This window comes from Lontra canadensis, unplaced genomic scaffold, assembly GCF_010015895.1.
Source record: "Lontra canadensis isolate GAN:19392208 unplaced genomic scaffold, GSC_riverotter_1.0 scaffold59, whole genome shotgun sequence".
Classification (NCBI taxonomy): domain Eukaryota; kingdom Metazoa; phylum Chordata; class Mammalia; order Carnivora; family Mustelidae; genus Lontra; species Lontra canadensis.
Window position 1 is genome coordinate 5,007,829 of NW_022631053.1, and position 25,309 is coordinate 5,033,137.

General features: G+C 37.8%; 1 protein-coding gene across 1 annotated transcript in view; it reads right to left on the bottom strand.

Annotated features, from left to right (window-relative positions):
• SPATS2 (spermatogenesis associated serine rich 2) overlaps positions 1 to 25,309 on the bottom strand; it is a 145,191-nt gene that overhangs the window by 32,360 nt on the left and 87,522 nt on the right. Inside the window, exons 3-5 of the mRNA XM_032876865.1 lie at positions 6,871 to 6,950; positions 2,540 to 2,648; positions 690 to 739 (exon numbers count right to left, since the gene is read on the bottom strand). Of these exons, the coding sequence (XP_032732756.1) occupies positions 690 to 739; positions 2,540 to 2,648; positions 6,871 to 6,950 (239 nt within the window). The remainder of the gene's footprint in view (positions 1 to 689; positions 740 to 2,539; positions 2,649 to 6,870; positions 6,951 to 25,309) is intronic.

Genomic DNA, 25,309 nt, shown 5'->3' on the forward strand with positions numbered 1-25,309 from the left:
TGATGTGGATGAAGGAGGGCCCTTGTGATGAGCATGAGTGTTGTATGGAGTGTTGCATCACTATATTGTACACCTGAAACTAATACTACACTGCATGTTAACTAACTGGAATTTAAATAAAAACTTAAAAAAAAAAAAAAGAAACAATTCTCTTAAAGTTGCTCAAAAAAACTACAAGATGTAGAGAAAAATCAAGAAAACAAAGTATGAACAAAATGAAGAATCAATAAAGAGATAGGAAACCTAAAAGAAATTAATAAAGAAATACTGGAACTGAAAAGTAGAGTAACTGAAATTTTAAAATTCACTAAAGAGAGTCAAGGGCAGATTTCAGCAGATAAAAGAAAAAAAAAATCGGTGAACCTGAAGATGGGAGACTGGAAATTGTTGAGTCTGAGGAACAGAAAGAAAAAATACTGAAGAAAAGTGAACAGAGGGACGCCTGGCTGGCTCAGTCTGCAGAGCATGTGACCCTATCTCAGGGTCATGAGTTCAAGCCTTAAATCATGTGGAAGAGACTGTGTGGTACTCTACATACACAATTGAGTTTCGGTGTCACTGAAGACTTTAAACCAGAGGAAGTGAAGTCGCATATGTAAATCTTTTCTTTCAAATATTTTTGCAGGGACTAAATTTTTTTTAATAATACAAGTGCCAATATTAAGGTCTTAAATTTAATTCATTTTTACCTTTTTCTTGCCTGTTACTGTCCATTCTTTGAGTACTTCACTGGCACTACCTGTAAAAGAAACCAATTAACAGATTTTTTTCTCCTACCACATGCCTGGTCAACCAGGAATTAGTGTCCCTGCATTTTGTAATTGCTGGACAATTTCCAAAGTTCCTAATAGGGAAAGGTTAAGGTTCAAGTCTGAGCTAATGTAGTAAGACAATCACATTATACTTAAGGAATATCTCTCCATTTAGATCCCCCTTCTCCACGTAATTTCCTTAGTAAGTTCTAAGAAGAGAGTAATGTTGCCTGAACATTTTGAAGATACTTTTATTTATAAAGTGTAGACCAAACACAAAGATAACTGGTTTTAGCCCAAATATGCTATGCCCTCCCCTCTAGAAGATCACGTACCACCTTGGCTATGTTGTTTTATTTAATTTTATTACTGTCTTTTATTTATTAAGATTTTATTTATTTATTTGACAGAAAGACACAGCGAGAGAGGGAACACAAACAGGAGGAGTGGGAGAGGGAGAAGCAGGCTTCCCGCTGAGCAGAAAGCCTGGTGGGACTCCATCCCAGGACCCTGGGACCACGACCTAAGCTGAAGGCAGATGCCTAACACTGAGCCACCCAGGCGCCCTAAGGCTATGTTGTTTTAGACAGAGCTAGACACCGCCCTAGACCCAAATACCAACATTAAAATGAAAACAGATGATGATAAAGAAAAACCTTACTGTATTTGGGTCTGTTTCTTATACACTGAAAAATCCAGAAGAACAGAAACAGGAAGACCTAATTTGGCGCTGCTGTTCAATTAAGTTAACAGCTGCAGGCCAAGTTTTTTTCAAACAAGTCATGTAGAAAGTTTATAAAACACTCGTCAATTCTGTAAACTGAAAGCTGAGCTAAACACACCATTCTTCTGTATGTTCGATAAGGAAACTGGGGCTCATGGGTGGCTCAGTCGCTTAAGCATCTGCCTTCGGCTCAGGTAGAGATCCCAGGGTGCTGGGATTGAGCCCCGTGTCAGGCTCTCTGCTGGTCAGGAGCCTGCTTCTCCCTCTCCCTGCCCCTCCCCTGCTACTTGTACTCTCTCTCTCTGTGTCAAATAAATAAATGAAATCTTAAACACACACACACACACACACACACACACACACACACACACTTCTTTAGATAAGGAAACTGAAACCCTTGCATTTGAATCACTTGCAGGAACCAAACTAAACAGTCTAGAAGCCTGGAAGAGAATGTTGAATCCCTGAATTTTTCATCTGTCGCTGGACTGCTGGGTCCCTGGTTTGTCACTAGGAGTTTCTTAAATTCGTATTCAACCCAGTTCCAGGCAAGTCTCTTATACCACTAGCCACACAATTTGTTCTTAAAATTAACAGAAAACATTTTGAGTGGGGCGCCTGGGTGGCTCAGTGGGTTAAAGCCTCTGCCTTCGGCTCAGGTCGTGATCTCAGGGCCCTGGGATCGAGCCCTACATCGGGCTCTCTGCTCGCAGGAGCCTGCTTCCCTCTCTCTCTCTCCCTGCCTGCCTCTCGGCCCACTTCTAGTCTCTGTCAAATAAATAAAATCTTTAAAAAAAAAAAAAAGAAAACATTTTGAGTAAAATGAGCTTTCTTAGCTTGTGTCCTATTCTAAGATATCATACAGCTTATGAATGAATTACTTCTAGGGCTGAAAGGTATCTTCAAGAGGTATCTTAAAAAAAAAAAAAAAAAAAAGCCACGTTATCGTGGGGTCTGCTGTATCACCTATGAAACACCAGACTGCCGAATGAATGTTACAGAAGTCTGAAGCAACTTCTATTTGAACAAATGCAAAATTATTTAAAAACTGAACAAGGATTACCTTCCATGAACGCTTGTACTGTTTTGTCCACACAATTATCAAAGTGCTGCAAAACCAGGATGATTTCATTATTGCTCTTATTGGGAACTATTGCACGCACCGCATTTATCTGGAAAAGACAACAGGATCATTTAATTCTAGCATCAGTTAATCAGTTGGCAGCTGACACCTAGTACAGAGAGTAATGGAAAAAATGGTATGTATCGCTCTTTAATGTCAGTGAGAGTACATACAACCATCTCACTGGAAATGGCTAATAGATGAGTGATAACAGCCATAAGAAGTTAATTTCAAAACTCAGAAAAGCAGAACATTTCTAGAAATAGAAGATATGTGCTAGATTTTATTTCAAGAAAGGGTGGTTTAATTGGATACCAGGTATTAACTTAGCATCAATATTTCCTCATCTTAGCCTACCATGGAGAAAGGTAGAAAGCTGAATGTGAGTAACAACTTACATTTTTCAGTAGTATTTTTCAAAACATTATTACTTCAAAAAAGAATTTTTTTACTTCGTAACACTGCATTGTATAATAACACTATAATTTATTATAAACTGTTTCAGACATACAAAACGTAATGAACACTCACTACATGACAGTCGGTTTTTTTTTTTTTTTTTAAAGATTTTATTTATTTATTTGCCAGAGACAGAGGGAGAGAGAGTGAGCAAGCACAGGCAGACAGAGAGGCAGGCAGAGGCAGAGGGAGAAGCAGGCTCCCCGCCAAGCAAGGAGCCCGATGCGGGACTCGATCCCAGATCCCAGGACGCTGGGATCATGACCTGAGCCGAAGGCAGCCGCTCAACCAACTGAGCCACCCAGGCGTCCCATGACAGTCGGTTTAATACAGTAAAGCAGACGGGCACTGAAGTCCCCATGAAGTCCCACATAAAACTCATCCCTCTCCTCTTCACAGAGATTTCTGCCTTGAATTTGGTATTATCTTGATACAGGTTTTTACACTTTTATGATGTATATATCCATAGGTAATATATACTATCATTTTGCCTGACATAAATATATCGTACATATCTATCTTCAATTTGTTTTTTTCACATAACATCTTTTTTTAGATTGTTTTGTGCGTAGATAAACGCATCTCTTATTTATTTTAACTGCTACATAACATTTCCGTTGTATGAATATAGCCAGTTTATTCATTCTCCTGTTGATGGCCACTTACATTGTTTCTAATGTTTGGCTATTATGAAAAATGCTGGAATGAACATTCCTTTGCTTATTTGCTGCTGAATCTTCAGTGCTTTTAACAATGTTTATCACATTGCAAGCAATTAAAGAAGAAAAAAAATCACATAGGTGAAGAGTGAGAGAATGTTTCTATTGTGTATAATCACTAGAATTCTTGAATATTAGGGCATCTACAGATTCGTTATATAACACCAAGTTATTCTCTAAAATAGACATGTCAAGGAGCGCCTGGATGGCTCAGTTGGTTGAGTTGGAGGACTCCTGATTTCAGCTGGGGCTATGGTCTCAGGTCATGGGATCTAGCCCCTCCCAGCAGGCTTCACGCTCAATGGGGAGACTGCTGGAGGTTCTCTCTCTCCCTCTCACTATACCCTTTCAACTGTTTGTGTATGCGCTCTCTAAAATAAAATAAATCTTTAAAAAAATTTTTTAAATAAAATAAAATAGAAATGCCAATTTTGCTGGATTTATTCCTAAGGTTTGCTTTTTAATTCAAGTATAATTAACATACAGTGTTGTATTAGTTACAATATAATGATTCAACAATTCTATACATTTTTTTTAAGATTTTATTTATTTATTTGACAGACAGAGATCAAAAGTAAGCAGAGAGGCAGGCAGAGAGGAGCGGGCGGTGGGGGGGCAGGGAAAGCAGGGTCCCTGCCTAGCAGAGAACCCGATGTGGGGCTTGATCCCAGGACCCTGGGATCATGACCTGAGCTGAAGAAAGGCTTTAACCCACTGAGCCACCCAGGTGCCCCTCTATACATTTCTTAGTGCTCACCAAGATAAGTGTACTCTTAATACCTTTTATCTATTTCACCCATTCTTTCCCCCGGCCACCTCTGTTCTGGGAGCTTTGAGAATAACTGCATATTTTTTCATTTTTGTGTATCAATTTATTTATTTTTTAAAAGATTTTTATTTATTTGTTTAAGAGAGACACAGCAAGAGAGGGAACACAAGCAGGGGGAGTGGGAGAGGGAGAAGCAGGTTTCCTGCTGAGCAGGGAGCCCGATGTGGGGCTCAATCCCAGGACCCTGGGATCATGACCTTAGCCGAAGGCAGGCGCTTAAAGACTGAGCCACCCAGGTGCCCTTGTATATCAATTTAGTATCCAGCAACTTTGATGAATTCTTGTAATGGCTCTTTTTGGTTGGGAGTAGTACTTAGAAATAAGATCTAAGAGCTGGGTGTGCTCATTGTTACTGGGGAGTCATTATTTCTAGGTTTTTTCAGAGGACAGAACTAGGAGATTTTGTTTTTTACAACATGAGTTCATAATAACATCTTCAATTCAAATATAACATTAAAGGGCTTTTTCTTACATAATTTTTTCTTATATAATTTTATATATGTATCTCTTTTCTATCCACTAAAAGTTTTTACTCATTTGCTTTATTCTATAATATTCAAAAAATATTACTAATAAACTACAACATAATATTACTAATGCTAAAACACTGAATACAATTGAAGATGTGCAATTCTTTTTGTCTTTTAAAATATCCCTCTAAATACATACAGATGAATACTGTGTTCACAAGGCAGTTGGAAGATTTGTTCTAGTTCACCCTTCCCCTGAAGGTGAAATATTTTTAGGATCTCAACTTTATATAAGACCTTAGCCCCAAATCCTAACCCAGGACAACCCTTGGGCTTCAGGGCCCTGTGTGGTAAAACCCAATTTTTAATGAGACTGCCAACAGTGGCCTAAAGGACAAGGCACTGGCCTCCTATTGAGACTGGCAAAATACATCAGAGTTACCTAGCTCAGGCTTACCACGCTGGTTTTTAGCGTCCTCTATATCTTTGGTCCCTAGGGATATCCTTTACTTTTTGTGTTATGGTATGCATTTTAAATGATGCACGTTATTTTTCATTCTGCATTTCTAGGTATTTTATAACAGGAATGTTTCCAGGTTCTTTAGTCAGCCATACTGCTTAAAAAGGAAGTACTTTTATATATGAAGAGAAATAAATTATCTTGTCTAAATAATAATCAGAGTCTGCATTAGAACCTAAGTCTTCTTTAGTATAACTGCTTTTATATCATTCTACCCTTTTATTGTTTCAGGCTTACCTGAACAATGATAAGGTTTAAAACTACACAAAGTGGGAAGGTATATAATGTATAATCCAAACAGGGCTAATCTGTAATATACATTTTTTTTTAAAGATTTTATTTATTTATTTGCCAGAGAGAGAGAGAGAGAGTACAGGCAGGCAGGGTGGCAGCAGAGACAGAGAGAGAAGCAGGCTCCCCGCCGAGCAAGGAGCCCAATGTGGGACTGGATCCCAGGATGCTGGGATCATGACCTGAGCCGAAGGCAGCCGCTTAACCAACTGAGCCACACAGGTATCCCTGTAATATACATTTTTGAGAGAGCGAAAAACTTAGTACTGTTCACTATAAAATGGACTGTAGGCAAAACTTACAGATTCAGTGATAAAAGATACTGATAACTTAAAATGTGAAAGTGTTTATATTAGTCAACCAATATAATATATCTATGACTCCATAATCAATAATATACTTTTCTTTTTTTTTTTTTTAAAGATTTTATTTATTTATTTGACAGACAGAGATCACAAGAAGGCAGAGAGGCAGGCAGAGAGAGAGGAGGAAGCAGGCTCCCCGCCAAGGAGAGAGCCCGACGCGGGGCTCGATACCAGGACCCTGAGATCATAACCTGAGCCAAAGGCAGAGGCTCAGCCCCCTGAGCCACCCAGGTGCCCCAACAATATACTTTTCTTAATAGAGAAAGCACATAGAGCATTTATGTTTTTCTCAATAAAACTCATTAAGGATTATATTACTAAAAACACCTGTTTTTCTTCCAGAGGATTACTACTTGGAAGGTCTATTTCTCTTCTTGCTCTGAACTCTCCAAATGTATGGAAAGATCCTACTCAGGTTATTCCTTAAAGAACATTGCCAAATGAGATATATACTTAGCCATCTACTATATATTATTGTTATAATATTAACTAATATTTATGATATTAATTACACAAAATCATACTTTACTTTCTTAATGAGTTTGTGTAGGCACTGATTGTATTAGCATCTAAATTTTACTGACATTCAAGCTTATTATCCATAGTAACTAGTCATACCTTCTCTTTCATGTTCTCAAAAGCTCCTCCCTGGGCCAATACAGTATTGGACTGCAAATCAAAAATGAATCCTGATGTATCTGCAAGAATAAGAATGAAAAAATATATTCAACAAGATCCAAAACTAACATGTGATCCATCCCCCAAATGGAAGGGCCATTCCAGCTGCTTTCCTCTCATCAACAGTTAACAATTTACTTGCTATTTTGTACATTCTATTCTATATATAACTGATAACTACACTTGAGTTAAAATTATAACATTTGACTTTAATAGAAACTGTCAAGAACTACAAAAAGACACTAAATACATCAACTATATAAGACTGTCCAGCAAACCTTGACATCTTTGTTAACTTCCTAATTTAAAAGGCCCTTTAGAAATGTTGCAAGTGAATAGTTCCCAAGGTGAAATTTAACACTAACGAATCTGAGAATGTGAATATGAGAGCTTCTATACCATTATTAACAACACATGAAACTAATTTCCATCTTCTGGACCGCACCACACACGTTCTTTGACTAAAAAATCCCTTAATACATTCATGTTTGTATCCCCAACATATTGCTTAACAAAGCAATGTACCTGAGCTTACCCTATGAGCACAAAATGGGAAAAAAGTGCAATGTGACTGATTACAAAAAGTTTGGCTTCCTTGAGCTTACTTATAAAGAAAAGGGTATCTGCAAATTTAATCAATTTCTTTACCTTGGCTATGTGATCCATAAATTACCTCAGCTTTAACACTTGACAACCTTGTTTTAATCTAATGAGATGCAATGGCGGGACATGGTTAGAGTACTTCTCAAGTTCTGATGTGGATACTTATCATCTGGGGAATCTCAGGTTAAAATGCGGGTTCTGATTTGGTAGTTTGGCTTGTGGCCTGAGATTTGTACTCTCCAGAGCTATCAACACTGCCGATCCATGCGCCGTACTTGGGAATAGCTTGGGAGTTAGAATTTCAACAAAGCAAGCAAAAGGAGAAATTTTAAGAAAAGAGGTTGCTATGGTTTAAGTGTTTGTGTGCCCACCCCCTACTCCCGCCTGCTACGACCCAGCACTAAATTCCTATGTTGAAATCCTGAAGTGTTAGTGTTGTAAAATGGTATTAGCAGTGGGACCTTTGAGAGATGAATAGGTCCTGAGAATGGAGTCCTCATAATGGGATTAGTGCTTTTATGAAAGAGACCCCCACAGAGCTCTCCAGCCCCAGGCCATATGGTGGGAGCTCGCAATGAGAAGCAGTCTGCAGCCCAGAAAAGGACCCTCACCCGACTATGATCTTAGACTTCCAGCCTTGCAAACTGTGAGAAATAAATTTCTGTTGTTTCTAAGCTCTCCAGTCTGTTATGGCAGCTAGAACAAAATAAGACAGGGGTATAAAAAATATAGTAATATTCTAGTACACTTTCCAAATTCTTTTGCTATCATTATAAATGTGTTTTAATTAAAGCCTCTTTTCAGGGATGAAAGGCACAGCATAGGGAATATAGTCAATGGTACTGTAATAACGTTGCATGGTGACAGATAGGAGCTACACTTGCGATGAGCACAGCATAATATATAAACTTGTCAAATCACGATGTTGTACACCTGAAACTAATGTAACACTGTGTGTCAGCGATACTTCAATTAAAAATAATAAATATTCATTTACAATTTAATCCTGGTTTTCAAATTCTTCCTAGTTCCTATGAAGACTGGTAATTCATAAGTTAGAAATGTAACAGCATTTTGGTACTAAAAGTGGAAAAGAGGACATGAATAGAGTCGATGTTACTCCAAGAGAAACTGACTGCCAATTGCCAATATAACAGTGAATTATTTTTTTAAAGATTTTATTTATTTTCAAGAAAGCACAGATTGAGAGAGATCACAAGCAGGGGGAGGGGCAGAAGGAGAAGCAGACTCCCCAACGAGCAAGAAGCTGGATACAGGACTCAAGAGAATACCAGGACTCTGGGATCATGACCTGAACCAAAGGCAGACGCTTAACTGACTGAGCCACCCAGGTGCCCCAAAACCATGAGTTAATTTATATTTAACATCTGTAATACTGGCAGTTTTCAGACTGTTGCCTAAATTAAAAATTAGGTTGCACTTCAGGCAAACTCAGTATTTAAGTCTGAGTTTTCCAGATGACTATATAACATACTTAACTCTCAATTATCTTTATTAACTGAGAAAAGTTTTGAAAATCCTGTATCGTCAAAATACTATCCAGCAACCTAATCAATTGCTACAGGTTAGCCAAGTGATTTAACTTGGATGTTATAAGTTCTCTCCCCTAAAGACAAATTAATGAGCAATGAGATGATTCAAAGAATGTCAATAATCTCATTAAAGAATCAAACCATCAAACTCTTTTAAGGTGGAAGCAAAAGAACATTTGGCGTCTGTATTTAAATGAACTATTAGTAATACTAGCTTCTTACACATCATCTAACACTTTATTTTTATCCTTTAACAACACATTAGACAAAACACAAAATTAGCATAAGTATTATTAGGGTTTATCTGGCATACACACCGGTTAGGGTAATGATTAAAAAATACATAAAGCGGTCAGAATTGCAGTAGGAAACAAATGGCACACTCAACTGGGGAAATCTGAGCAGAGTTTAATAAAGGGAACATTTTCTTTCTTTCTTTCTTTTTTTAAACATTTTATTTATTTATTTGACAGAGATCCCAAGTAGGCAGAGAGGCAGGCAGAGAGAGAGGAGGAAGCAGGCTCCCAGCAGAGCACAGAGCCCGATGTGGGGCTCTATCCCAGCACTCAGGGATCATGATCCCAGCACTCCAGGATCATGACCTGAGCCTAAGGCGCCACCCAGGTGTCCCAAAGGGAACATTTTCAAAGGTGCTAGTAAGGAAGAGGGAAAGCAAAAGATACAGTGCAGTATTCTTGGCTAGTAATAGCAATGCGCCTGGCTACCCTGAAGTTATAAAGAGGTGTGGGGAACAAGCAATTCCTGGAACCCAGAGACTCAGGCTCTTTCATCTGTTTCATCCGGTATGGAGAGGGCCACAGGACCATAGCTATGACCTTTGGTCAAAGGACAGTGACCTCCCTCAGGGAAAGACTGGGAAATAAAACCACCACCTCACTCTCCTCCCTGTCTCTGATCTCCTGCCTCCGGTGCCTGCCTAATGGCCAAACCCAACTAGAAGCGGAGAGCAAGAGCGCCACTGAGATAGTGCATACAGATCCAGCCTCTCACAGCACAAATGCAAATTTCATATTTATACTCTAAATCAGAAGTCCACCAAAAAGGTAAAGCAGTAATTCAACATCTTAACTTGCCTACTCACCAGCTAATATTGTCTCATTTAACTTAAACCAACAACTCAAGTAGATTCAAAACCTTGCTTCGGGGTTCCCTGGGTGGCTCAGTGGGTTAAAGCCTCTGCCTTCGGCTCAGGTCATAATCCCAGGGTCCTGGGATAGAGCTGAGGATTGGGCTCTCTGCTCAGCAGGGAGCCTGCTTCCCCTCTCTCTCTGCCTGCTTCTCTGCCCACTTGTGATCTCTCTCTGTCAAATAAATAAATAAATCTTAAAAAAAAACAAACAAAAAACATTGCTTTGATGAACTGGTTTTCAAGTGCCTCTCAGCATTATAGATAAAGTCATTTTTTGTTCCCATCAATAATATTTAGTAACTTAACAATTTTCTTATTTTTTCAAGCAAAGACAGCCTAAGATTTACTTAATTCCAATGGCAGGAAATGAGGATCTCAACCTTCGATATCTATCCTATGATAGAGCAAGTGTGTACTCTGCAAGAAATAAATTTTTTTTATAGATTTTATTTATTTGTCAGAAAGACAGCAGGAGTGCACAAAACAGAGTGGCAGGCAGAGGGAGAAGCAGGCTCCATGCTGAGCAAGGAGCCCATATGGGGCTCGATCCCAGGACCCTGGGATCATGACCTAAGCTGAAGGCAGATGTTTAACTGAATGAGTTTAACTTTTTTTCCCAGGTGTCCCAAGAACTAAATCTTAAAGAACAGTTCAGTTTGGGGCACCTGGGTGGCTCAGTGGGTTAAGCCTCTGCCTTCGGCTCAGGTCATGATCCCAGAGTCCTGGGACTGAGCCCCACATGGGGCTCTCTGCTCAGTGGGGAGCTTGCTTCCCCCTATCTCTCTCTGCCTGCCTCTCTGCCTGCTTGCGATCTGTCAAATAAATAAATAAAATTAAAAAAAAAAAAAAAAGAAAGAAAAGTTCAGTTAAATACTACCCTCACATAAGACATAAAGGATACCAGGAAATCTGAACTTTCTTACCATTTATTTCACTCTATTAGGAACCACCTCTGAAGTTTCTTGGAATTATTTCAAATAGCACAATTATTTCAAATAGAACATTTTGGGAAAAGTATGTTATTTACAGTATCACTGACATATTTGCAAATACTGCAGGCTTTGTTTTTATTGTTTTTGCTGGCTTCAAAAATCAGACAAAAGTTGTTTTAGGCACTGAGGATAACACAGAAATATCTGAGTCTGATAATACCATGTGTCAAACCAAACCTGAACAAGTTTTTTTTTTTTTAAACTGAGATATAATTGACATATATATAAAACACTACATTAGTTTCAGGTGTACGACATAATGGTTCACAATTTATATATATTGTGAAATGATCACAATAACTGTAGTTAACATGTCACTATACATAGCTACGAAAATTTTTTTCTTGTGAGAAGAACTCTTAAGATCCACTCTTTCAGCAACCTGCAAACATGCAACGTAAATGAACTAGGGTTACCATGCTGTATATTACATTCCCATGACTTCTTATTTTTACAACTGGAAGTCTACTTTTTGACCCCTTTACCTATTTTCACTCCCCCTCCTCTCTGGTAACCACAAATCTGTTCTCTGTATCTACAAGTCTGTTTTTGTTTTTTAATATTTCACGTATAAATGAGATCATTGGATATTTGTCTTTCTCTGACATTCACCTGGCATAAGGTCCACAAGGTCCATCCATATTGTCACAAATGGGAAGATTCCCTTCTTTTTATGACTAAATGATATTCCATTGTGTATATGTGTGTGTGTATGTGTGTGTGTATACACATTTTTTTCATCCATCCATCTACTGCCACTGAACGGTTGTTTTGTTATCTTGGCTACTGTAAAGAACGATGCAATAAACATGGAAGCGCATATATCTTTCTAAGTTAGTGTTTTTGTGGGATAAATACCCAAAAGTGGAATGGGTGGATCACGTGGTAGGTCTATTTTTAACTTCTTGAGGACCTTCCACACTGTTTTCCATAGTTGCTATACCAATTTACATTCCCACAAAAAGTATGCAAGGGTTTCCTTCTCTCCACATCCTAGCCAATACTTTTTTTTTTTTTTTTTTTAAGATTCTGTTTATTTGAGAGAGAAAGAGTGAGTGAGCAGGAGCAGGGGAGGGGACGGGGCAGAAGGACATGACCTGAGTTGAAGGCAGATGTTTAACTGACTGAGCCACCCAGGTGCCCCAACACTTGTTATTTCTTGTTTTTTTGATAATAGCCATTCTAATAGGTGTGAGGTGTTATTTCATTGTAGTTTCGATTTCATTTCCTTGATGATTAGTAATGTTGAGCACCTTTTCTTTTTTTCCCAATAAAATTTTAATTTAAATTCAATTAGTTAACATAGAATGTATTATTAGTTTCAGAGGTAGAGTTCAGTGACTCATCAGTCTTATATAAAATCCAGCACTCATTACATCATGTGCCCTCTTGAATGTCCATCACCCAATCACCCCATCCCCTTAACTCCCTCCCCACCAGCAGCCCTCAGTTTATTTCCTATGATTGAGAAACTCTTATGGTTCGTCTCCCTCTCTGATTTCATCTTGTTTTGTTTTTCTTTCTCGTCCCCTATGATCCTCTGTTTAGTTTCTATGAATTCCACATATGAGTGAGATCACATGATAATTTTCTTTCTGATTGACTTATTTCGCTTAGCCTAACACCCTAGTTCCATCCACATTTTTGCAAATGGCAAGACTGCAATTTTTGATGGCTGAATAGTATTCCATTGTATAAATATATCACATCTTCTTTATCCATTCATCTGTCAATGTACATCTGGGCTATTTCCATGGTTTGGCTATTGTGGACATTGCTGCTATAAACATTGGGGTTCACGTGCCCCTTTGGATCACTACATTTGTATCTTTTGGGGTAGATACCTAGTAGGTTGAGCGCCTTTTTATGTACCTGTTGACCATCTACCTATAAGTCTTCTCTGGAACTGAACCTGCATATTTTTTTTAATACATGTATCTTAACAAACTTTGAAACAGTCTGAATCTGTTGATAATCTGTAATTTCACCTGAAGACCATACTGTATTGAATGTTTTAAAACTCATTTTATTAAAAGTTTTGATTATATTCATACCTATCAGAATGACCATCAACAAGAGAGAGAGGGAGAGAAAAAGAACAAGTGTTGACAAGCAGGTAGAGAAACTGGAATCCTCATACACTGCTGATGGGAATGTCAAATGGTACAGCTGCTGTGGAAAGCTATATGAGGGTTAATTAAATGTAGAATTATTATGACCAAGCAATTCCACTTCTGAGTATATACATAAGAGAACTGAAAGCAGCAACTTAAACAAATATTTCTGTATCTATGTTTATAGCAGAATTATTCACAATAGCCAAGATATAGGAACAACTCTTAAGTGTCCATCAATAGGTGAATGGATAAAGAAAATGCTGTGTATTTATGTGTACACAAACACACACCATGGAATATTATTCAACATTAAAAAAGGAAGGGAATTCTGACATATACTACAATATGGATGAACTTTGACAATGTCATGCTAAGTAAAAAAAAAAAACAGTCATAAAATGACAAATGCTGTATGATTCATGAGAAAAAAACAATTTCAAGAGACTGGTTATTTTCTTTTAGATAGTTGAATATTGACTGGCTATGTTCAGGCTAAAGGAAAACTTCAGGTTATTCAACTGCTCATGAGATACATTTCTGTAAGAACTGACACTTAACCTCTTCTCTTGAGTCTACCTTTTAATTTTTAAGAGGAAGTTGATACAATTTGAGAAAATATGACAAGTGATTGTCACCCTTCTTAGGTTATCTGTACATCTAGGCTTTCTTACCCGTGGGCTTACTTGCATTTAATTGGAGGTGGCCTCTCTTTGACCGTGGTGAAATATGAATAATTTTGTTACCCAGCTTGTTTTATGTATGTGTAAGGAATATCAGTGCGTAATAACAAGAACCTGAGATCCTTAGAAGAAAGGTGATATACAGGTACTGTTAAAATAATGGCAACTTGAGAACTAATGTTTGGTGAGTTCAGCACTAAGGTTGTACAGCATTAAGCCTGGACTCTGTCCTTGATTCTGCTGTAGGTTTCTTATTGTGTGACTTTGGGTAAGAAATGGTACCATGACTGATTTTTCTCATCAATGTAAAATTAAGTTAAAGTATTTTGGAAGAGATTATAATTCCATCTTTTTCTTCACTTGTCAGAAGGGATAGTACAGTAATTTGCCGTCATCTATGTTAATGGAAAAACATGTAAACAATCAAGAATCCTAAATTTTTAGTTGTTATATTCAAAAATACAAATTCAGTAGCTCCTATAAGAATCCATGCCTGGGTCTGAGTCCCCTCTATACTTCTCTCTACTATAAGCAGTCCAGAATGTGGGAGATAGGCTTTTCCAACAATGTAGACAATCTGCTCATAATCAGATTGAATTCACTTCAGTACTTTTCAAAGAGACTTACTGAGGGACGCCTGGGTGGCTCAGTTGGTTAAGCCACTGTCTTCGGCTCAGGTCCTGATCCCAGGATCCTTGGATAGAGTCCCGCATCGGGCTCCTTGCTCAGCAGGGAGCCTGCTTCTCCCGCTGCCTCGGCCTGTCCCTCTGCCTGTGTGTACTCTCTCTCTGGCAAATAAATAAAATCTTAAAAAAAAAAAAAACCCTAAAAAAAAAAAGAGTCTTACTGTGTGTTCATAATATCAGCTAGCCTAAACCTTTTTAGGACCCTAACTAGTAGAGCTTTTAATAATGTCCTCCTCAGAGTAGTTTATTGCGGGGGACTATTATATGTATTTTGTACTGTGTAGCTTCATAAACTAATGCACTGTTGCTATCCTATTGAGATGATTTTTATTTTTTTACTGGTCCCTTGCACTAGACTATAAAACTCTAAGAGAACAGAAACCATATATGTCTTGTTCTCCAGTGTATCCTCAATGCCTAACTTGGCTCATGGTAGGTGTTTACCAAATATTTATTGCAGGAATTTGGAATCTCAGTAAAGAATCCCTACATTTTAAATTTACATCAGAAAAAAATACTATTTTCTTAACATCTTTTTTAATCAGAAATTTTTAAAATTGATTTTATTTATTTGTCAGAGAGCAAGAGACAGAGAGAGAGAACACAAGCAGGGGAGAGGCAGGCAGAGGGCGAAGCAGGCTCCCCACCCAGACAGCCCAACATGGGGCTCAATCCCAGGACAGACACTTAACCAACTGAACCACCCAGGCATCCCTAATCATAAATACTTAAAAAATTTATTTGTGCAGAGCATCTCAGTGGCTCAGTCAGTTAAGCATGTGCCTTCAACTCAGGCCACGATCCAGCGTCGTGGGATCAAGTCTTGTGTCAGGCTCCCTGCTCAGCTGGGAGTCTGCTTCTCCCTCTCCCTCTGCCCCTCTCTATGCTCGTGTGTGCGTGTGTGTGTGTGTGTGTGTGTGCATGTGTGTTCTCGCTCTCTCACTCTCAAATAAATAAATAAATGTCTTAAAAAAAAAAAAATCCATCTTGGTTGCTGATGGCCAAACACAAAAATCTTCTCAGTAGATTGCAAGGATACAGAAAGTTTTATCAACTGGCCTTCCTACGCATCTCAGATGACTACTGTTATGTTTTACATGTTCAGAAAAATCCACACTTCCACTATCAATCTGCTAAGTGGGTCTTCAATGAAAGGAAGCAGCCTTTTATTTTCCTGCTTCATTTTCTTTCATTTGTCATAGTCTTAACAGCTGGTTAAAAAAATTTTTTTTCTTTACTTTGCCCCTTTGAGTGCTTCTCCAACTACATTCTGAAGGATGGTGTGCCTCTTCTTCTAAGACAAAGCAATTACATGGGGAAATTTCCAAACTTCTAGAATGAGTTTTAACTTTTCCAGGTAGAGCTTGCTGTAAAGTCAGGGTTTTTATTAAAGACAGAAACAAGCAACTGAAGCCTACCTCACTCTCACCAACAGATTTTCCTAGGTTCCCATCAAGTGCAACAGAATAAGCCTTTTTTATTTTTTTAAAGTTCCAAGAATTCTTGAGGGTCTTGTTTAAAAGGTTTACTGGTTCAAATGATAAATTCCTCCATGAATGGCGATTGGATAGGAAATTCTATCCACCTTTCAGAAACCTTCTTAGTAATGTACTCTAGAGAATTGCCAGGAGGCAATGATATTGATTTTAATGCCCAACCTCTTCTGTCTCAATGCCATCTTCCATTAGTTTGTAATTAGTTCTCCCACATATGAAATTAAATGCACAGCTTAAAACAAATTCTTTCCTACTCCTTCCTGTCCTTCAGATTCATAGGAATTCTACTAGCTTTTCCAGGAAAAAAAAAAAAAAACTGAATTTCATAAATTAAAAAAATTAAAGCATTTGAGAACTATGATTTTTTTTTTTAAGATTTTATTTATTTATTTGACAGACAGGGACCACAAGTAGGCAGAAAGGCAGGCAGAGAGAGAGGAGGAAGCAGGCTCCGTGCTGAGCAGAGAGCCCGATGCGGGGCTCGATCCCAGGACCTTGGGATCATGACCTGAGCTGAAGGCAAAGGCCTTAACCCACTGAGCCACCCAGGCGCCCCGAGAGCTATGATTTTTTTTTAAAAGAACACAAATAAATCTTCAATTACTAAGATCACTACATATTCTTTGCTGATTCTAGATCATCTCTGAACTAATGTCTTAGTCATAATATCTTATCTATAGTTCCAGAAATTACATGAATTCAGTTACTTAAAAAATTATGAAGCCACATGATGATTATTTTTGTATCTATTTACAGCCAACTTGCAAACTTTTTAATGGAATGGGGCACTAAAATAGAATAAAAATTAAATATGTAGTTAAGTCTTTATTTCCAAGTAGCGAGAAAGGCTATCATGAGTTTTATGTTTCTACTTGTTAATCTCTCCCTGCTTTGGGGGAAAGGGAAAGATAAGTTGTGGAGCACCTGGGTGGCACAGTTGGTTGGGAGCTGACTCTTGGTTTCAGCTCAGGTCATGATCTCACGGTCCTGGGATTGAGCCCCACATTGGGCTCCATGCTTATCCTGGAGTCTGCTTAAGATTCTCTTCCTCCCCACCTACCCCTCCCATTCATGCTGTATCTTTCTCTCTCTCTCTAAAATAAATAAATAAAATCCTTAAAGAAAAAAATAAATTGCGATGTGATTAAAAGATGAATAGTCAGTAAAAACAGGAGAAAAAAGAGAAAGCATGGATTCTGGATAATCTAAAAACCAGAAAATCAGTCTGCAAATGAATCAAGTCTTATAAAATGCCTCTGGTGAGCTGGTCACTTAAGTCTGAAGTAAAAAAGAGTTTTAGCTACCAATGGCCTATTTTCTGTCTCTCTTACAAGTCAACCCTCATTTTTAGATTTCGATAAAATTCATCTAATTAATGAGATTGTTAATTCCTGTTTATTGTATAATCCATGCCATAGTTCTGGGCTTAAGATGGATTGGGTGAACTGAATGTACCATTAAAAAAAGAAATTAGTGGGGCACCTGGGTGGCTCAATGGGTTGAAGTCTCTGCCTTCGGCTCAGGTCATGATCCCAGGGTCCTGGGATCAAGCCCCGCATGGGGCTCTCTGCTCAGCGGGGAACCTGCTTCCCCCTCTCTCTGCCTGCCTCTCTGCCTAATTGTGATCTCTGTCAAATAAATAAATAAAATATTAAAAAAAAAAAAAAGAAATTAGCTCCTACTCCTCACTGTCCTTCAAATTCTCAAGAATTCTACCAGTTTGGGGTGCCTGGGTGGCTGAATTGGTTAAGCATCTGCCTTTGGCTCAGGTCATGATCCCAGAGTTCTGGGATGGAGCCCCACATTAGGATCCCCGCTCAGCAGGGAGTCTGCTGCTCCCTCTCCCTGACACTCCCCCTGCTTGTGCTCTCTGTCAAACAAATAAATAAAATCTTAAAAAACAAAACAAACAAACAAAAAAAACCAACCAAAAAAAACCCTCTACCAGCTATCTTAGGAAAGAAACTCAATTCCGGTAAGTCAATAAAATTAAAATATTTAAGAACTATGATATTTAAATGTCAAAGAAATCTTTAATTACTAAGCTCAGTACAGACTAGATGGTAGAATTCCTGAGAATCTGAAGGAGAATGAGGAGAAATAATTTTTTAAACAGTGTGTTTCATTTCATATGTAGGAGAACTAATTTCAGTTAGATCTGAGAAGTATTCTTTTGTCATTGTAAAAGACCTTGCTTTGGATGTTCCTTCTAGCACTGTAAAACAGTGAACATCTCCCCCTTTCAGGCCATCCCAATCCCCGTGCTTCAAATGAACAAGTAATCGTAACTGCGTAATCTATCTCTAACAAAACAGCCCTGTCTCATAAAATCACAGCACTGCAAAATCTGTCACTCCTTACTCATTAGCCTTCATGCAAGTAAGAATTAAATCTGTCTACTTCTTCTTTCTTAAACTGGAAAAATCATGTATCAGTTATCTACTTTGATTATAAATATTTCTATTTCCAAACAATTGTTAAAATTACCACAAGGCAGATACTAGCTCTTAACTGTTATACTTGTGAAGGTAAGACACACGTTACCTAAATAACACATTTAAGCTCATTCTGTCCTAATAGAACATCTTTTTTAAAAAGTTTTTTTACTCTGGGGGTGCCTTGGTGGCTCGGTTGATTAAGCACCCAACTCTTGACTGCAGCTCGGGTCATGATCTCAGGGTTGTAAGATCGAACCCGGCATCAGGCTCCACATTCAGGAGGGAGTTGGCTTGAGATTCTCTCTCCTCTCCCTATGCCTTCTCCCCTACTCACACTCACTCTCTCTCTCAAAAATAAGTAAATAAATCTTAAAAAAAAAAAAAGTAAAAATTTTTATTGTGAAATATAACACATTTATAGTGCACACACACAAATAAAGTATCACACTTTAATCATTTATCACAAAACAAACACTGAAATACTACTACCCAGGTTAGGAAATAAAACTGAGCCAACTGAGCCACCAGGTGTCCCTAGTTATTAATTTTAATATAATACTGCATTGATATTAATTCTTCTCCTTTATGATTAGTACTTTAATGTCTACTTAAAAACCCTTTTCCTGGGATGCCTGGATGGCTCAGTCGGTTAAGCATATGCCTTCGTCTCAGGTCAGATCCTAGGGTCCTGGGATCGAGTCCCGCATCAGGATCCTTGCTCAGTGGGTAGCCTGCTTCTCCCTACACCTGCTGCTTCTCCTATTTGTGAGCTCTCTTTCTCTCTCTCTGACAAATAAATAAAATCTTAAAAACAAAACTCTTGGGCACCTTGGTGGCTCAGTTGGTAAAGCAACTGCCTTTGGCTCAGGTCATAATCCTGGAGTCCCAGGATCGAGTCCCGCATCGGGCTTCCAGCTCCACGGGGAGTCTGCTTCTCCCTCTGACTTTCTCCCCTCTCATATAAATAAATAAAAATCTTTAAAAAAAAAATCTTTCCCTGGGATGATTTCAGAAACTTGCTACAAAATAATCCACTGTGGGGACGCCTGGGTGGCTCAGTGGGTTAAGCCTCTGCCTTCGGCTCAGGTCATGATCTCAGGGTCCTGGGATCAAGCCCCACATCGGGCTCTCTGCTCAGCGGGGAGCCTGCTTCCTCCTCTCTCTCTGCCTGCCTCTCTGCCTCCTTGTGATCTCTCTCTGTCAAATAAATAAATAAAATCTTTAAAAAAATTTTTTTTTCACTAACAAATTTGAAAAAGTGTTATTAAAAACTCCTGGAACTTTTAACTGATTATACCAAGGTTGCAGGACACAAAACTAATATACAAAAGTCAACCACTTTCCCATATAAAAACAATGAAGAAGTATTTTAAATTTGAAATGAAAAACAAAATACCATTTACATTAGCAACCCCCAAATAAAATACTTACATATAAATCTAACAAAATATGCTTAAGACCTATGAGGAAAACTATAAAACTGAGGGAAAAAAAGGAAAGCACTAAATAAACAGAAGACATTCTATGTTTGTAGATAGACTCAAAATTGTCAAGATGTCAGTTCCTAACAACTTTTTTTTTTTAAGATTTTTATTTATTTATTTGACAGAGAGAGATCACAAGTATGCAGAACAGCAGGCAGAGAGAGAGGGGGAAGTGGGCTCCCTGCTGAGCAGAGAGCCCCATGCGGGATTCCATCCCAGGACCCTGAGATCATGACCTGAGCCAAAGGCAGATGCTTAACTGACTGAGCCACCCAGGCGCCCCACTTCCTAACAACTTGGTCTATAGAGTAAATGCAATCCCAACCAAAATTCCACCAACTTATTTTTGGATATTGACAAAATGATTTGAAAATGTATATGGCGAGACAAATGACACCAAACAGCCAATACAATATTGAAGGAGAACAATGCTGAAGACCTGACACTAAATTTATTCAAGACATATTATAAAACTACAATACTCTCTCTCTTTCTGTCAAATAAATAAATAAAATCTTAAAAAAAAAGGGGGGGGGCGCCTGGGTGGTTCAGTGGGTTAAGCCTCTGCCATCAGCTCAGGTCATGATCTCAGGGTCCTGGGATCGAGCTCCACAACAGGCTCTCTGCTCAGCAGGAAGCCTGCTTCCCCCTGCATCTCTGCCTACTTGTGATCTCTCTCCCTGTCAAATAAATAAATAAAATCTTTTAAAAAATAAAAAAATAAGTAAAAAATAATAACATTATAGTACTCAAGGCAGTGTAGTATTGGGGGAAAAATAGACAAAAAAAAAAAGAATCAATGGAATAGAATAGAGAGCTAAGAAATAGACTGACATAGATTTAAGGCAACTGATCTTGGAAAAGGAACAAAGGCAATATAATGGATGTAAATCTTTACAACAGTGCTGCTAGAACAACCAGAAATCCACATGCAAAAAATGAATCAAGATAAAGACTTTACAACCTTCTCAGAAATTAACACCAAATGGATCACAGACCTACGTGTAAATTGCAAAACTATAGAACTCTTGGAAGATAACAGGATAAGATCTAAATATCCTTGGGTTTTGGAGTGACTTTTTAGATGCAGCACAAGGCACAATCCATGAAAGGAAGAATTGATAAGCTGGATTTCATTAAAATTAAAACTTCCTGCTCTGCAAAAGACACTGTCAAGAGAATGAAAAGACAAGCCACAGACTAGGAGAAAATATCTGCAAAAGACATTTGATAAAGGACTGTTACTCAAAATATACAAAGAACTCTTAAAATTCAACAATTAAGAAACAACACAATTTAAAAATAGGCCTAAGACCTTAACAGACACCTCCCCAAAGAAGAATACAGAGATGGCAAACAAGCATATGAGATGATGTTTCACACCATATGTCATGAAGTAAATGTAAATTAAAACAATGAGATACCACTACACATCTCTTAGAATGGCCCACATCCAGAACACTGACAACATCAAATGCTAGCAAGGATGTGGAACAACAGGAACTCTCATTCACTGCTGGTAAAAAAGCAAAATGGTATAGGCACTTCGGAAAACAGTTCAACAGTCTCTTACAAAACTTACCATGCGATCCAGCAATCACTCTTTTTGGTATTTACCCAAAGGAGCTGAAAACTTATGCCCAAACAAAAACCTGCATATGGATTGACCGATCTATTTATGTATCTTTATTATTATGTTCAGTTAGCAAACACATAGTACATCATTAGTTTTTGATGTAGTGTTCAGCAATTCATTAGTTGCGTATAACAACCCAGTGCTCATCACAACACATGCCCTCCTTAATACCCATATCAACTCTATTTATAATTGCCAAAATTTTTAAAAAATTGCCAAAAATTGGAAGCAACCAAGATGTCCTTCAGTAGGTAAATGGATAAAATGTGGTACATCCATACAATGGAATGCTATTTAGTGCTAAGAAATTACCTAACAAGTAGAGGATACATGTCATAAAACATTTGTCCAAACCCAAAACATGTACAACACTAAGAGAGAATCCTAATATAAACTATAGACTTTGGGTGATAACACTGTGACAGTGCAGGTTTACCTATTGTACAATGTGTCACTCTAGTGGAGGATATGGATATGGATAATGGGGGAAGGCTATGCATGTTTGGGGGTAGAAGGTATACAGGAAATCTGTACCTTCTCCTCAACTTTGCTGTAAACCCAAAACTGCTCCAAAAAACAAACTCCATTAAGACATTGTAAAAATGCTACTACGGAAAAAAGTTTAAAAACAAAAGAATACTTCCTTCTCTGGGGTTTTGAAGATATTTTTTTAAATTATCCTTTATAAATGTTAATTGTTTTACCTCTCACATTTAGGTCTATAATCTAAACCTTGAATTGCTTTACGGGTATGAAGTAAAGAAAAAGAGTTATGTTTTTTTTCCATATGGATTTCTAAGGGAAAGAAGGCCACCTTTTCCTCAAAGCTCTGCAGTACTACATTTTAGGTAAATAAAATCTCCATATATGAATAGCTCTGTTTCTGGCCTCTATGTTTCATTTGTCTATATTTCCATCTTATGGTAATAACATATTGTCTTAATTACTGTAGCTTTATGATAAGTCTTGGTATCGAATTCAATGAGTTTTCTGTCCATGCTGTTAAGAATTCTTCAGCTATTCTTGGCCCTTTGCATTATCATATACATTTCAGAATCATTTTGTCAAGTTCCACAAGAAAATAACATTGGTGGGGGGGGTGCCTGGCTGCTCAGGCAGAAGAGCATGCAACTCTTGATCTTGGGGTTGATTTTATAAGGATTGCATTAAATCTATAAATCCATTTTGAGGACAGTTATCTTCCAAATATTGGGTCTTCTGATCCATGAATATGGTATACCCTTTAAGTGTTCTTTCATTTCTTCCAATGATGCTTTGTCATTTTTAATAGTTTTTTTACGTACCTTTCATTGAATTTCTTTCTTATATTATACTTTCGGTACAATTGTAAATGGCTTGTGCTTTTAAATTTCATTTTCTAATGACTTATGCTTGAATAAGTAGGTGTGATTGATTGTTGCAGAATGATTTTAGTGACATTGTTAAAATCACTAATTCTAATAGTTTACATTTTGGGGGCTTCCTATGTAGGGTACCTACAAAAATCATACAGCAAACATCAGTATAATGGTGAATGCTAAGACCTTTTCCTTTAAGACGAGAAAACAAGACCAAAATGTTTGCTTCATTACTTTTTTTCCTCCCAAACTTACTGAGAAATAATTGACAAATATTATTATATAAATTTAAAATGTACAATGTAATGAGCTCATACACATATCTACTGTTGGAATAAAGACCAAGACCAAAACAATTAACACATGCATCACCTCACATAGTTAACTCTCCTGCTTCATTACTTCTAGACAACCGAAGATCTAACAACTACAATAAAGCAAGGAAAAGGGAAGAATATCATAAATATTGGAATCCCACTACTCAAAAATCATTTTATTTCCTCTCTTCTACATTTTTTGGGGGATTTAATTTTCTGGGGCTTTTTGCCCTAACTTCCTTAGAACTTCGCTCCCTGGTTCGTAACCTATCTTCTTTTTCTCTATATACATTTAAAGCTTAAGAGCTTTAAAAACCCCTCTAAACATGGTTTCAGCTGCACATTTTAAGTTCTTATGTATAAGTTTCTATTATTGTTCTATTTAAAATATTTTCTAATTTCCATTTTGATTTTTTTAATCCAACTGTTATTTAGACATATATTCTTAATACTCAAATATTTGGTTTTTCTAATTGACTTTTGGATATCTAGCTTAAATGCACTGCAGTCAAATAATAATCTGTATGATTTTAATTCTCTAAAAATGGTGGAAATTTGCTTTATGGCCCAGCAAATGGTTAATTTTTGAAAATGTTCTAGATGCACTTAAGAAGTAATAAACAGGTGTCTGGGTGGCTCAGTCAGTTGGGTGTCCCAACTCTTGATCTCAGTTCAGGTGTTGATCTCAGAGTCCTGAGTTCAAGGCCTACACTGGGCTGCTGGGCACGGATCTACTTAAAAAAAAAAAAAAAAAAGTAATAAACATATATATACTTGTTAGATATACTGTTGTAATTATGACAATTATATCACATTTGCTAGTCATGTCATTCAAATATCTTATATCTTTATTAATTCATCTGATTCTTTTACCAGTTATGGAGAGACCCGTATTAAAATCTCCTACTATAATTATGTATTTCTCTCCTTTTGATTCTGTAAATCTTTGTTCTGAATCTGTTATTAGAGGGGTGCTTGGGTTGCTCAGTCAGTTTAGTGTCTGCCTTTGGCTAGGGTCTTGATCCCAGGGATCAAGCCCTGCTTTGTGCTCCCTGCTCCACAGTGTCCACTTCTTCCTCCCCTTCTGCCCCTACCCCCACTTATGCGCTCCCTCTCTCTCAAATAAACATTTTTTAAAAATCTAAATGTTATTAAAATAATTTTTTGCTAAATTAAATGGTTAATCATTTTTTTAAAAGATTTTATTTATTTATTTGACAGAGAGATCACAAGTAGACGGAGAGGCAGGCAGAGAGAGAGAGAGAGAGAGGGAAGCAGGCTCCCTGACGAGCAGAGAGCCCGATGCGGGACTCGATCCCAGGACCCCGAGATCATGACCCGAGCCGAAGGCAGCGGCCTAACCCACTGAGCCACCCAGGCGCCCTGGTTAATCATTTTGAAGTGCCCCTCTTTTATCCCTAATCATGCTTTTTTTTTTTTAAAGATTTTATTTATTTACTTGACAGACAGAGATCACAAGTAGGCAGAGAGGCAGAGAGAGAGAGAGACAGAGAAGCAGGCTCCCCACTGAGCAGAGAGCCGGATGTGGGGCTCGATCCCAGGACCCCGAGATCATGACCTGAGCCGAAGGCAGAGGCTTAACCCACTGTGCCACCCAGGGGCCCCCCTAATCATGCTTTTTTGCTTAAAATCTACTTTGGCTGAATATTAATATATCCACATTCAGAACAGTTTTCTTCTGTTTAGTCTCTAATTCTTTTTTTTATTCTGGTAAAAAAAAAAAAAAAGCAAAGCACAGCATAAAACTTACCATCTTAACCATTTCTAAGTGTATGTAGTTCAACAGTGTTAAGTATATTCATATTATTATACAACTACTCTCCAGAACTTTCTCATTTTACAAAACTA